The sequence below is a fragment of the Dermacentor albipictus genome, chromosome 8 (assembly GCF_038994185.2).
Source record: "Dermacentor albipictus isolate Rhodes 1998 colony chromosome 8, USDA_Dalb.pri_finalv2, whole genome shotgun sequence".
Taxonomy (NCBI): domain Eukaryota; kingdom Metazoa; phylum Arthropoda; class Arachnida; order Ixodida; family Ixodidae; genus Dermacentor; species Dermacentor albipictus.
The window spans coordinates 9,459,171-9,473,634 of NC_091828.1; the positions used below are offsets into that span (position 1 = coordinate 9,459,171).

Consider the following 14,464-nt stretch of genomic DNA (forward strand, 5'->3'; position numbering starts at 1 on the left):
TGCCGAAATCTATATATCACTTTTACCTAATCTGAAGCATGACTGACAAAATGTTGGCGTGATGCCATTTTTCGCGACGCCAGAATGAGGACGCTAATTGCACATGCAGGACAGGCGTACACTGCACGATTTCTATTTTACCGCTGCTCCACAGCAGCAGTTTTCGTTACCTAATTCGAAACGGCAGATGGCTGCGATTTTGAAGGATACAGCGGGATGTATAGGGTGCGTGACAAGCTTTTGGGCACCCAACAGGCTACAGTGAAAAATTTGGTTGAATTGTACGAACCAGTTCATGACGGCATGATCAAAACACGGCGGAGGCACTTAAGAGCACCGCGAAGCAGTTTATGCGATAAAGACCACCCATTCAAGCTGGAACTCTTTACGTCAGTAGTGCGAGTGCGCCGTAAATAATTGGGAAAAAAAAAGATCGAGAATTCCAAATTTCCTAATCTTCTTAGCAGTTTCTGCATATCTGCCGCCACCTGCTCTAAGAAATCAGGGTTGTTTAAGAAAGACATCATTTTGTCGGCGATGCTGTATTTCAGGCAAAGGTGATATTCCGTTTTCTGTTAATAACAGTAGATTATTATACTAAAGACACTCAAACACTTAGTTCTGCATTTGGACAAGGTTATAAAAAAGCCCTCTCTCATCAGTAAAAAGCGTCTCTCTGAGCATTTACAGATTGTTTTATTTTGTATTTGCAGTTGGTGCCTAATTTACACTTTATTCGGAACACACTTATTTGACGCCCCTTCCAGTTGGTGGCGTCTAAACGAAGTTATAACCGATTCGAACGACATAAATGTTTTTAAGAAAAGAACGAAACTCGCCTTCAATCCGACTTTAAGGCAGGAACCTCATAGCGGAGGCCATCTCTGCGGAAGTCCTCGTAGGCTACGCAGGCGGTGAGGCAAAAGGACAGCCCGGCGAGCCGACCAGAAGCGGCCGTGTCTGCGACAGGCAGCACGCTGCGTGGGCTGCCTCGCGTTCGTCCTAAAAGATTATGTGGCGGCGATGGCGTAGCCTACGACCGTGACATTATTAGAAAGCATACTCGACGTCCACAGCAATAACAAAGAAAAGTAAAATTTTATATTTATTTTCGCGGAAAACTGGGCTCATTGAAGTTCAAAATACGTAGGCAGTCACATTCTTCTTTGGTCACGACACTCACGGCACATAGAAGGGTTCATCACAAGTGGTTGACATTGGGGCTACAACAGCAGTTTCCGTGAACTTTGTCAATCTCTAGCGAGAAACTACCACCCTTTGCATGAGTTTCTCGCAAGGCATTGAAAACATTTAATGAACGCAGACTGAACGTTTTTTTCAGCAATATGTTTCCGGGAGCCGCTACATTTCTAGGGGATACAACAAAGATGTGCCAATTTCGTGTTCCTCGATCATACTTAAAGCATGAGAAATTAATGCGTTCACAGCAGCAGTACCCTCCATAAAAAGTAGCTATCATAGTGACAATGAACTGTTTGGACAGCACGAATCTGAAGCAGTAATTGTTTTCTTGCCGAGGCAAATAAGAAAGATTCGACATGCAAACAAGCGTTCTGAATATTTGTATCTCGTCCGTCCTTTCTCACCCATTAGTTGCTGTGTTCGATATACAAACTCAGTATCTAGCCTTAAAATTAACATCTTAAGGTGTACCTAAAGTTATCATGTTTTTAAGTCAACGGCGTATTTTTACAACTCCAGTGACGCATTCAAGGATGCCGCCCAACAACGCCGTAACTTGTACTTTTACCCGAAATATGTTTTAATTCGCAACGATCGGTGCCTTGACATACTTATAATAGGCAATTTATATAATCGCATCTATTAAAACATGCCCCGATTTTTTCTTGACATCAATGTGTACGTACAGAAGTGCATATCACAATTCACAAAATTTTGATTAGATGCCGCAGTTATAACCATTTTCTAAGCAAATGCTAATCGATACTTGTAAAGGTAGCGACATTGCTCGTAAGTGAAGAAGGAAATCAATAGTTATTTGACATGTAAAACTACCAGTAATAAAGTCGCCATTATATAAAATAACTTCATGAACGCAACAAACAAATCCAGACTTGTCATGTAATGCCTCACATATACGAATATTTGTAGCTGAAGTTACTCCCGAATACTTAAAATGCCTGTAACTAAAGTATTTTGTACGCAATTTACATTTACAGAGCTTGCTTTATGTAATAACGCTTGCACGTTGGCCAACGGTCGGTCCCGCAACTGCAGATAGCGACGAGGGTCAACTGCCTCACGACGCGCAAATATTCACAAAGAAAAAGAATTTTGTGAATCTGCTCAAATATTTTCAAGTGCCACAGAAGCTGTAATACTTAAAAATTATTTGTTTGGTCACACAAAATTTGCCGAAACTATCAAAAAATAAATTATGGAATATGGAGTCACTCGCTATAATACACAATGGAATACATGCAGAGTCAGATACCACATTTCAGGGAGATCACATCAGAAAACACACCACGCCAGTTTCCACAGTGGTCCAAAGGTAGGGTGTCCTTATGACATGATGGCAAAGATATCTATCACTCTCGCCACAGGCTTCACACACAAAGATAGGGCGAGATTTTGTCATTTAGGTCTCACCAAAGCGCCTTCCTTTAGGTTTTGTTATTACAGTTCTCGCTACAGACGTCCTCGCTCTGTGGCAGCACAGCACTTCAGAATGCAGAGAAAAGAAACAGCTACACCTTGTTCGTTTGTTACACGGTATGTGCATGATCCGCCGTCCACTGTCGGATTGAAAAAAAAGTACGTGTTCATAATTGTAGAACTCGCACTCTACTACGCCAAACTGCGCATACGATGTACACAAATAGACGCCGTTACAAGACAGCTGGTTTGAGCTTGCAGGTGTCCCTTTGAATTCTCGCACCTTCCTTGCACAGCCAGCGATACACAAGCTAATGCGCATGATATGTAACGTCTGTTATCATGACATTAACACAATCTGCTAGGAATGTCCACCATTTATTATTTTGCTACCCGTGACACTGACCTTCTCAATCCGGTAACTTTGTTTAGCTTCCGTATTCTCAGAAGCTTTCTGTCATATGCTGTCCATGGGCATTTCCTCTGATCCAACAGGCCGAGTTGCTGATGCTGTGCCATCGGCTTTGGATTTGCGAAACTGGCAAGAACGTCTCATCAGTGTTAGCGTCGCAAATGCGAGAATAAACATGGCGACAGCACCGACGCAACCAAGCGCTACAGGAAGCGTAGGAAACCGAGTACAATTCTCTGGCACCTCGTCGTAACCGGATGGGCAGTGCGTTTCTCCGTCACACCAAAGTTCAGGGCTAATGCAGGCATCCAGTTCAGGGCATTCGTAGAGACAGTCCACGTTCCGGAAAGACTGTCCAGTGCTAGATTTGAAGAAAGGCCGCGTGACCTCCATCCACCTGACCTTGAACGGAGTGGAGCTTCCCGTGCAGAGGGTTTCGAGAAGCAAACGCTCCGGCCTTGTCGACGACGACATCACGCTAGAGCCATTGGACCAGGAAGGTGAGAAAATGTCGACCCCGGTTATGCTTTCCTGCGCTTCGTCGTGACTACTAGAGTCGGCACAGATGATCGTAGTGTGCGTGAAGTCTTCACCAGAATACACGAGCAGGCGGCTGTCCCCGCAGTTTCGAGACTGTCGCTTTCCCCCGATTACATTCAGATAGAGGAATTTCTCTGGGGCGGCCTCAAGAAGCCACCGACACCGCTTATATACACCGGAGCGATACGCACCCATTCCTGGAATAGTGAGTCCGTCGTCATCGCTAGTGGCTGTGAGTGCCAGTGATGCTTCTCCAACAATTCCTCGTAAGAGCCCCGTGTCTCCACCGCAGTCATTTGGGGGCAAGAACTCGTAACTCGCTTCAAATCCAAAGTTTGTGAAATCTTCATCAGCAGTCATTCCAACAATGACAAAGCTGAGGAGCAGTTCACTGCCCACCGATGTGACATCTAAAGGAGATGGTAAAAACGTGGAGTTGCTGCATATACAGCCGGCTAGTATGGAAATGGCCAACCACGATTCTGTGATCCTGAGTTCAGCATACCGTTGTTTACCAGCACTCGGTCCAAAGGCAGCCACAAAGTGCCGGCCACCATATTTACAAGTGTAGCGCAACTGAGTGGGATCGTACGCCGTGGCGCAACCTTCAGAAGCGAAGAAAACTTTGTCGAACCGCAGGCGTACACGTTGAGAAGAAGTGCCTTGGAAGCGATATGTGCAGGCCAGGTCTTGTTGCCCCCCTCGACCGTAGAAAAATGTATTTCTCGGTGAGGCTACGCGACCACGTGACTTTGTTTTGCTGCGAAACACGCGATCGCACTGACTTTTGTTGACTGGCGCACCGTTCTGAGATGTGTCCACGAACTCGTAGCGGGCAACAAAGGAACTCGTCTTTGATGTCACATCGTCATTGCCAAAGACTCTATACAAAAGAGCCATTCTCGGGCTGCTAGACAGGTAGCTTTCAGTCTCTACGTTGCATGGACGTGGTGGCACAAGGCTTGGATAGTCGTTTGCGTGGCTGCAGATGCGAGGCATTGATTTCTCACAGAAGCGGCCCACGAAACCTGCAATAGCGCTGTGATCGCTGGCGTTTTTTTCTCCAGTATGTCTTCCATATTGTAACCTCTCTTGCAGTACTGGTGGTGGCACAAAGCCTGTATCAAATGCAGGAGAATCGTAGATTTCCAATTGACCTACATCACATTTTTCCACACTGGACCACGGTTGTCTGTCTGGTACGAAGTAACTGGTGAAGTAGAGCCAGACGCGGTCAAAGCGTGAGCGGCCCCGGAACTCGAACGTGCATATTGTGTTGTCTGGAAGAGTCTGTCTCGGAGTGTAGATAATTCCGGAACGCCTTTCAGAGCTGTCGACAACAAATTTGCAGGACCTGCATGGAAAAGAAAAGAAATTGACCATGAAAAAAGGCATCAGATATATTATTGCTAATTACGTACACTCGCCAACACATGTTCTATGCATTGTGCATAAATCCATATCTGCGACTAGGCACCACAACTAGAGAGCTGACTATAGCACTACACATCACATTGCGGCACGGCAACGTGACGTCTGAAAGGAAGCTGCAGTGTACTAGGACAACATGGGAAATTTCCACGGCAGTATCAGCACAAAGGTCAGTTCCAAGGTAGCACGTCATTTGTGGTCAATGACTGGCTCTATCAAGGCCTACTGTTACATTGGCAAAACCAGTTGTGGGCTGTTCCTTTCAATGTCTGCGGCGCAGGGCTAGTCCAAGATTATAGGTATGCTTTGCCATTTATATGCAAACAATGCACTCTAAACTCACTTCTATGGCAACTTTTAGGTATGTTATAAAATATAAACTACATGTACGTAATATCTATGTAAAATATTATGTTTCTGCCTAAAATATACAGAAGCAGATGTGCACACCTAAACTTTAAGGTTAATACGAGGGCAGGCACTATGATATTTTTATTATGCTGTAAAACGCACTTTATCTGCATGTGCTTGCGTAAGGACTCAGGTTGTTCATAGCATGGATTGGAAGTTGGTTCATTAAAGTGTCCTGCACCTATACTACGTTATATTGTCTCGGATAAATTTACAATAGCAAAGGAATTTTTAGAACATGCCATCCATACATTAAAAGACAATGTGAAAGAAATCTGGGAGAGTGAGGATATTTTTGTTTAGTAAAGAAACATTGTTGAAGGAAAATGTAAAGATTATTTGCTTGCAAAACATTACTTTTTGTTTAAGGTTCGAGGCGCAGTTTTCAGCATATTAGCAGAATCTCTCTATTTATGGTAAAGTGCATGAGAATTCTGAAATAAATGCTGTGAACACAATAGGTATTGTTCGTGCCGTTGCTGTTTTCTATTTGTGCAGCCGCGAAAGTGCAGGTAGACGGATCTCATATGCACAGTACAATTAGTCTTATTTGCGGAAAAATATGCTGCTACCCAGAGGGCCAGCCATATCACTACAAACCCATGGATATACAGTATGACCCAGCTAACTTAAGCCAGGGTTTAAAAACATGCCAAAGCACTCCAGATGGACGCCACCAAATGGATCGCGTTGACTATTATACGACGAAGTCATACTATTTTTTACAGAGAATCTGTTTACCTGACGGGCCTATATGAATATGCCGTATGCGTGGGCTCATAGGAGAGTATCTGGGCTGGCTAACGTCCATTAAGTGGACACAAAAGATGGTGGCACTGTGTGGTCTCTTAGGGAGTGCGGCGCTATCTAGGCTGGCTAAAGTCCGTAAAGTCCACAAAAAAGATGGCAGTGCGAGCGCCGAATAGCGGAAAAGCCTACGATAGTACGGTGGAGAAGAAAGAAAGGACACGCAATTTCACCGCGCACCGCACCCGCTGAGTCGGTTGTTGTTTACACGTCTTTATTCACATTTTTTGCCCTTAAAGGGCTGCGGTGAATTGGGTTGGAAAGTGGCAGGAGTGAGAAGGTGAGGGGAAACAGTGGTTTATTTAATTATCCACATCATGGGGTCTGATGCTTCCGCTAGTACGCTCGAGATGAAGAAGTCTGGTCCCAGTGGCTGGAGCCTCAGGATCATCCAGGAATTCGTACAGTCACCGTCAGAGCTCATTGGCGGTCGCAGCACTGCAGTGTCTCGCTAGCGCCCAGGTCTATAGGGAGGTCGGTCGCCATTCCGTTGGTAGCGAAGCGAGGGCCCTTTGCCTAGGGCCAAAATAAAGCGGGCAGTCCCAGCTTAAGTGTTCGATGTCCGCCCTGGTGTTGCAGGGGCTGCAGGTACCCGCACGCGAACATTCCAGGCCACGAGTGTCCTCCTTTCTGCGAAAACGCTGCACGAGGAAGAGAGTAAGGAGTGTGCCAGTCTGTACCTGCCGGAGCAGAACCTGCTGCCGACGAGTAACAGCCTGGGAGGGAAGCGGAGGAATGTCCATGGGATTGGACGTAGTGAAGAGATAGCTGCACCGGTGGCGCTTGGCTTTGGCTATTGTTTCCATGGGATCGTACCACTAACTGTGTATTTACGTGTCTTCAGGTACGTTGTTCAGTAATTGTTCGGGCGTTTTCGATAGCGCAGATAGTAGCGTGGCGCGCGCTAGTCGATGGGCCCGTTCATTTCCTGGTATACCCGTGTACCCCGGGATCCAGTTTAACTGAAAATCATGACCTTGGTCACGCAGACGACACACGTGGAGGCGGAGTCGTTGGACCACAGCAGTGGTTGTGCGAGTGTCCTGGCAAGCTCTAAAGGCATTTTCACAGTCCGCAAACACTCTGTAGTGGTGCTTAGCCTCTCTTGGAAATTTATTGGCAGTGTGTTCAGCATGCTGGAGTGCACCCGCACTGGCCGACTTTGCTGCCGGCTGCGTCTGCTGCCATCTGCGCTCAATGCAACGGCGCGGCGGTTTTGATGGAAAAACACGGGATGTGCGCCCCGGTAGCCACCGCGGTGTGCAAAAACTGGATTGCGCATTGCAGAGGTAGACCTCTGCAATAGTTTCTCACGCCAACAAAAATGGAGAAAATGGGAAGACCACGCTTTGTCCGCACGGCCGAAGAACGAGCCGAGCACGAGTAGAGGCATCTACAGCAGAGACGCGACCATAACCATCGACAACGTTTGCCCGTGTGAAAGCGAAGTATGCGGTCAATGACTTTGCCTCCGAAAAACGTCAGCGAGAGCAGATCTGAGATTCTAATCGTCGCCGTCGAGTGCAAGCTGCCGATGAAAATCACCCACTGGAGGCGGCTCGTAAGTGTCACGCTAGGACATTCTAGTCTGCGTCGAAGCGACAGACGCCTAATTACCACTTCCTTCGAGTTTCACGGGGGCGAATACCAAATTGAACAGAATGTTTAAATTCTAGGAGCATGTAACACGCGGCAGCCCTGCCTGAAACGCTGCTTTCGGCGAATGACGGCAGGCGGCGACACAAGTTTACGCTTGTGCCGTCACCTGCAGTGGCTCGCATCCCCATGGGCACAGGCAAATTTGCACTTTCATTAAAAAACCAGGCAATTAACTGAGCCAAGTGTTATACTAAATGAAGTCGACGCCAAATCGCGATAACTCTGCAAGATTTGAGTAAAAACAGTGCAGTGGTGAGCGCAAATTTTTTTTTCGAACACGCGTAGGACTCTGTAGATTCAAAAGAGTATTCTAATCATACAGCGAGCTCAGTGAGCAGTGTTGCGTTTTCATGTCAGTTGGTGGCTGTGGATTACATCGGATGAATAAGTTATGTCGAATGAGTTTGCGGACTCCCGCAATTTGGTGGAAGGCTCATGAATGAGAAATCACTTCCTGTAGCTTCGCTGTGTATTTTCGTGCAACATTGTAGTGGATAAGAATATTACTTTTCATATGAAATAATCAGCATATCAGTAGGCAGTAGCTCATGTGCAGGAATAAACATTCCATGACTAGCTTTCGCCGCGTGCCTAGCGCCTGTGCAACACGAGAGCTTCTTTATCGTGGATAACATTTTTGGCGCCAGCAGATGAGGTGAGAAGGGAGACGTTGACAACACAATCTGGGGTTCCGCCCTTCTCTCCTGGGCTGTCGGTGCTAAGAATGTTATCCAAGTTGGAGTAGGGACGTGTTCAATATATAGCATTTCATTATCGTAGTTGCCCGACGCAAAAATCTCCGCAGAAAGACATGTGGGGTCTCTATCATGAGGAATCTTGCCTCTCTTGCGCCTTAAGAACTGCGTTTGCGTAAATACTAAGAAGCACGACGTACTTCGCTTCTTCCGCCGCCTAAACTTCCGTCCAAATGAGATAACAGTGGCCGATACAGAGTCTCTAATGGTGAAGCGCCAGTTTTTGTCGTCAGACTTGGACCGTTGATAATGCGGCGCACGTAAGGCCAGATTTTGCCGCTTCGTAGTGCGTGCTTGTCGCAGTGCCAAAGCCACGGTCCTGAGCAACGGGAGGAGTACCCGCACCATGGGCCCGCTCTTCCTATATGTAATATGAAAATGAATGTTTTACAATAAAATAAATTGGCAGTAACAACGTGTCATTATGCATTGATCTGCGGCCTATAAAGTGGCGTCTACATAACCCCCCCCCCCCTCCCCACGCTTCCCTCCCTTTCAAGGAACACTCGATGTTAGGTCCAGAGGGGGGGGGGGATGTTCTGTAGGTCATCACGAAGTAGACATAGCCATTTTGGTCCGCTGCGGCAGTTCTCATTAGCTGTGATGTCTGATTAGTTCTAATGGAAGTTCCGATTTAGCTGGAAATTTTTATTAACGTGCGAGATGTTCCGGAATGACTTCTTGCCGATATTTCCGAGTGTCGTGACCAAGGAAAAAGCTGAAGCACTTCTAGAAGTTCCAGTGCAACTTCCCAACGAAAGCATCACGATTTTCAGAGATGACTCACCTGTTGAGGCACGCCGATGCCTACATGCCAAAAGAGAAAAAAGTTCGCTTCTTGATGAGGCGTGTCAAACAAGAGCGCTTCGGCTGATTGATACGCAAGTCGCCCAAGAAATTTGCTGAATTTGTTTTCGAGGCCATAACCATCGAGCAAGGACTCGAAGTTAGGAACAGGCAACCCGCTGCGGTTGTTTAGTAGCCATGGTGTTGGGCTGCTGATCACGAGGTCTCGGGATGGAACCCCGGCCACGGCGGCCGCATTTCGAGGGGGGGGGGGGGGGGGGCGAAATGCGAAAACACCCTTGTGCTTAGATTAAGGCGCAGGTTAAAAAACTCCAGGTGGTCCCAATTTCAGGAGTCACCCCCTGCGGCGCGCCTCATAACCTGATTGTCGTTTTGGCACGTGAAACCTCGTAATTCTTTTTTTTCGGAACAGGCAGTACAATTCCCGCACACTCCCTATGAACTACGCCGAAGTTCAACCACTCGGCACCGAAGTCCTGTGCGAGAGCGTCAGAGCGTTCGTGTGAAAAGATACATAATCGTAACAGCGCGAGCAAGACGACGACGGAATGAAAGGACACAGGACGAGCGCTGTCCTATCTCAGCACTCGTCCTGCGTCATTTAACTCCATCGTAGTCTTGTTCGCGCTGTTACCATTATGAATGTACATCAACTCACCCAACTTTGCACTTTAATACGCGTAGGAGGAGCTTCAGAGAATGTTCCGAAGATCGAAGCTTCAATTTGCCTCAATCGCTGTTGTTGTGCGAGAAGAATTAGAGCGGTCATTGCGCCATTCCGAGCGCCGCCGGAATCGCCACAGGATCAGCCTGAAGCGATGACCAGTACTGCCGTCGCCCGCCATCAAAGTAAATCTCCGTGCTCGCGCCAGGGCACCGTAAAGACGCAGCATGGGCCACGGTGTTCAGTGAAGACTTCAAAGGGGCGGTCATAAAGGTACGGACGCAACTTAGCCAAAGTCAAAACTATGTGTAAGTACTCTTGGTAAGTGACGGAATAACTACACTCAGCTTTCTTCAGGGTTCGACTCGCGTACTCAACAACGTATTCTTGGTATCCTGGTTTTCTTGGAGCCAATACTGCCCCAAGGCCGACACCGCTGGCATCAGTTTGGACCTCGGCAGGCGCATTAGGGTCAAAGTGACAACTTTTGTCATTCTTTGAACATGTTGTAACGGTTTAATCATAGGCATGTATCTTCTAAAGGAATGTGGCACCATAATGAACATTCCGGACGGCTCGGTTACATTTTATAGGAGGTTTGACTTAACTCCCTGCTTACCGCTGCAACGCCACTCCTTTCGTCTTACCCAAAACGACGTAGTCGTCCCACCTCGGTCATGTATCCTTGTTTCCGTAGAATGTGAGCATCATTTGATTATGAAGGAGTTGCAGAGCAAGCAACACCGTTGTTATTCACTCACGGAAGGCCCATTGCACGAGGCATTGTAAATGTCAACGATGGGCACACGAATCTATCGTTAACCAGTTTCAACACACGTCGACGGAACCTACCAAGGGGCACGCCCGCGGCCTATTAAGACGACGTCGTTGATGTTCGTGGGTACTTTACAGTACTCGAGGAAGCGTCTGCACAAGACCCAGCACATCGGCTTAACGTAAATGCTACTTTACCGCAACACGAGCGAGAACGGCTTCTTGCGGTCCTGGCCGAGTTACACGACCGCTTTGCGCCGACGTCAAGGACTGGTCGGACGCCTTAACCAAGCACCAAATAACCACAGAGGACACAATGAGACGGATTCATCACGCCCTTATCTTGTGGCCTTAAAGAAGGGAAGGCGATACAACAGCAGGTAAACTAAATGCTTGAAAACGATGTGATTCAGCCTTCCAAGAACCCTTGCGCATCATCTGTAGTTTTAGTCAAAAAGGAAGGCAGCATGCGTTTCTGTGTGGATCATGGAAAGGTAAATCAGGTTAAAGAAAGACATGTATCCGCTTCCCCACATAGACAATTCTCTTGAAGGGCTTCAAAATGCTCGTTATTTCTCTTCCACAGACTTTACAAGCGTGTTGGCAAAACAGCGGTAGACCCAAGAAACCGTGAAAAAACCGCGTTTGTCACGCCAGATGGACTATACGACTAAACGAATTTAAAGTCTTGCCCTTCGGCTTGTCCTGTGTACCTGCTACTTTCCAACTGCTTATGGATGCCGTGATTTCAGGGCTGAAGTGCAAAACCTGCTCAGTATATCTCGACGATGTCAGTGTTTTCCGCAAGGTTTGAAGAGCCCTGTGAGTGACTTGAAATGGTTCTGCACTCAATACGGTCGGCCGGCCTCACCCTAAAGCCGGAAAAACGTAATTTTGGTTTAAGGAGCTAGTTTCTTGGCCATGTTGTCAGTCACGCAGGTTTCCTTCTAGATCCTTGCAAAAATAACGCTGTCGCACAGTTCTTTGTAACCTCAGATAAAAAGGCTGCCTGGCGCTTTCTGGGCCTCGGCGCATATTATCGGCGCTTTATTGCAGACTTTGCTTGCATTGCGTCGCCGTCAACTTACCTCACGGGGAATGACATTTCTTTTGTATGGTCCTACGAACAGCAAGCTAGATTTCCCGATTCGCGGAACTGTTTACAAACGCCCCCTGTGCTTGCCCGCTTTGACGAGAAAGCTCCTACAATGTTTCACACTGATCCGAGCAATGAAGGTCTCGGAGCCGTGCTTGGGCAGTGCCAGGAGGACACAGAAAGGGTGATCGCTTATGCAAGCAGAACGCTCTCGCGTAGAGAACCAAACTACTGTACAACTGAGAAGCAATGCCTAGTCATTGTATGGGTGGTTACAAAATTTCATCCATACTTGTATGGTCGCCCCTTCAAAGTTATCAGTGACAATCATTCGCTCTGCTAGCTCACAAATCCTAAAGATATTTCCGGTCGATTAGCATGTTGCAGCCTTAGACTCCAAGAGTTTGACGTGATGGTCATGTAGAAGTAGAGGAAACGCCATACCGAGGCCGACTGCCTGTCTCGGTCGCCCATAGAGTCGGCTGCTTTTCCGATGAACAGTCTTCATCGGTCTTCTCGACACGTCTACGATTGCACAACAGAGTGACGATCCTGAGCTGCTTGGCACGATTAACTACTTGGACGGGCAAACTCAGGCAGCACCTAAGTGTTTTGCAAGAGGATTGTCATTGTTTTTCTTAAGGAACAAAGTTACATACAAAATGAACTTCTCTTCGAGCGGATCCAACTATTTGCTCGTCGTTTCTAGTGCTCTTCGTTTTGTAGTGGAAGCATGTCACAACGAGATCAGTCCTGGACAACTAGGATACACGCGAACGCTGAACAGAGTGCGACAAAGGTACTGTTGGCCAAGACTGCCCATTGCCGTGAAACATCACGTTCGGATCTGCCTAAAAAGTCAGCTGCGCAATCCATCCCCAGCGAAAGCAGCCGGTTTGCTACAACCCGTTCAAGTACCGCAAATGCTATTTGACCAGGTCGGATTTGACCTATTGGGTCTACTGCCTACCTCTCCTGCGGGAAAGCGTTAGGTTATTTTAGCAACTGACTTTCTTGCTCGCTACGCCGAAACAAAAGCTATCCAGAGAGGCACATCAGCAAAGGCGACACGACTTTTCATTCAGAATGTCATGGCACATGGCGCATTTACTATCGTCATAAGAGATCGAGGCACCGCATTCACAGCCACACTTTTGGCTCGCATCCTGATGCTCAGTGGCACGACTCTTCGAAATGCAGTAGCCTACCATCCACAAAAATGGACTAACAAAGCGCCTGAAGAAAACGCACCAGGACAAGCTTTCAATGTACGTGAATATACAGCACAAAGGTGAAGACGATATTCTGCCTTATATCACGTTTTCTTATACCACGGCTAAACAATAAGCTACACAGATGGCTCTATGCAGCCTTCTTTACGGACGGGAAAGACGATGCTCGATGCCATTCTACCACACGAGCATGACGACATTGACACGGATGCTGATGCATTTACGCAACGTGCGGAAGAAGCCAGGCAGCTCGCACGCGTGCGAGTATATCGCCAGCAGGAATACGACACAGGTCCTACCATAGGTCTATCATAGACCTGTGACTTCTGAACCAATAACCGAGTATGGCTCTGGAAGCCTACAGACCTTTTTATCGGGCGACGAGGACAGGGCGCGCGGCGAGCCTTTCCTCCTCTCTGGCTTGTGCGATCGGGCGCGGCTCTGCTTGAAAGCATTGCTGTCAGGTGCTGCGGAACGATTTCGAGATCAGAATAGTGTGTGTGTGTTGTCAACTATTTTGCGTATATAGGTTATTATTTAAAGAAGAGAACCAGTGTCTCTGTATTACAAGTATGAAATGGTAAATGCGCTCATTATCTGATCGCTTGGCTTTGGGACTAAAACATGAGACATAAGAGCGCATGCTCGTGCATGGCCAACCTAAGGGATTTCAGCAACACTTCATTTGGGCCTAGTTGGTACATACTTCTGAACTAAACGTAACAGCGCAAACATATACGATGCTGACGTCAGTAATGCATTCTGTGCGCCTGCGCGATTATGTGGCCTAGGTATATAAATGCATCGACGATGGAAGGAAAAAAGAAGTAGTTAGTCAGCGCCAGTGTGTGTCGTGCCTTTCTTTTTGTGGCTCGTCTTATATGTTTGCGCTGTTACGTTTAGTTCAGAACAAACTAAGGGAACCGCGAAACATCTAGGCGCCAGGCGCTATCAAATATTTGTGATACACGGGCATCGTTCTCAAGCATTTTATGTGTAGTAGACTTGAAATCACAATACGTCTACGCTAGCCATCCGGCCTGAGGCAAACGCCGCGGTTCAACACAACGATCACTGCGGTTGGGATCCCAGCATGATACTTACATAAACTATGTGCTTCGGCATTGCCTTTTCGCCATGTAAGGCCATAACGTGCGAGATGGATCGCATAAAAAGAATGCGATCGCTATTTTTGAGGACAGTATTCCCGTAATATGTGGGACTGCGTCGTAGAGA

General features: G+C 47.2%; 1 protein-coding gene across 3 annotated transcripts in view; it reads right to left on the reverse strand.

Moving 5' to 3' along the window:
* Window positions 1-1,119: 1,119 nt before the first annotated feature.
* The window catches only part of LOC139048616 (uncharacterized), a 177,359-nt gene continuing 164,014 nt past the window's right edge, over window positions 1,120-14,464 (reverse strand). For all 3 annotated transcript variants that reach the window (XM_070523048.1, XM_070523047.1, XM_070523049.1), the window contains one exon: window positions 1,120-4,946. In XM_070523048.1, the coding sequence (XP_070379149.1) occupies window positions 3,098-4,946 (1,849 nt within the window). In that variant the 3' untranslated portion in view covers window positions 1,120-3,097. The remainder of the gene's footprint in view (window positions 4,947-14,464) is intronic.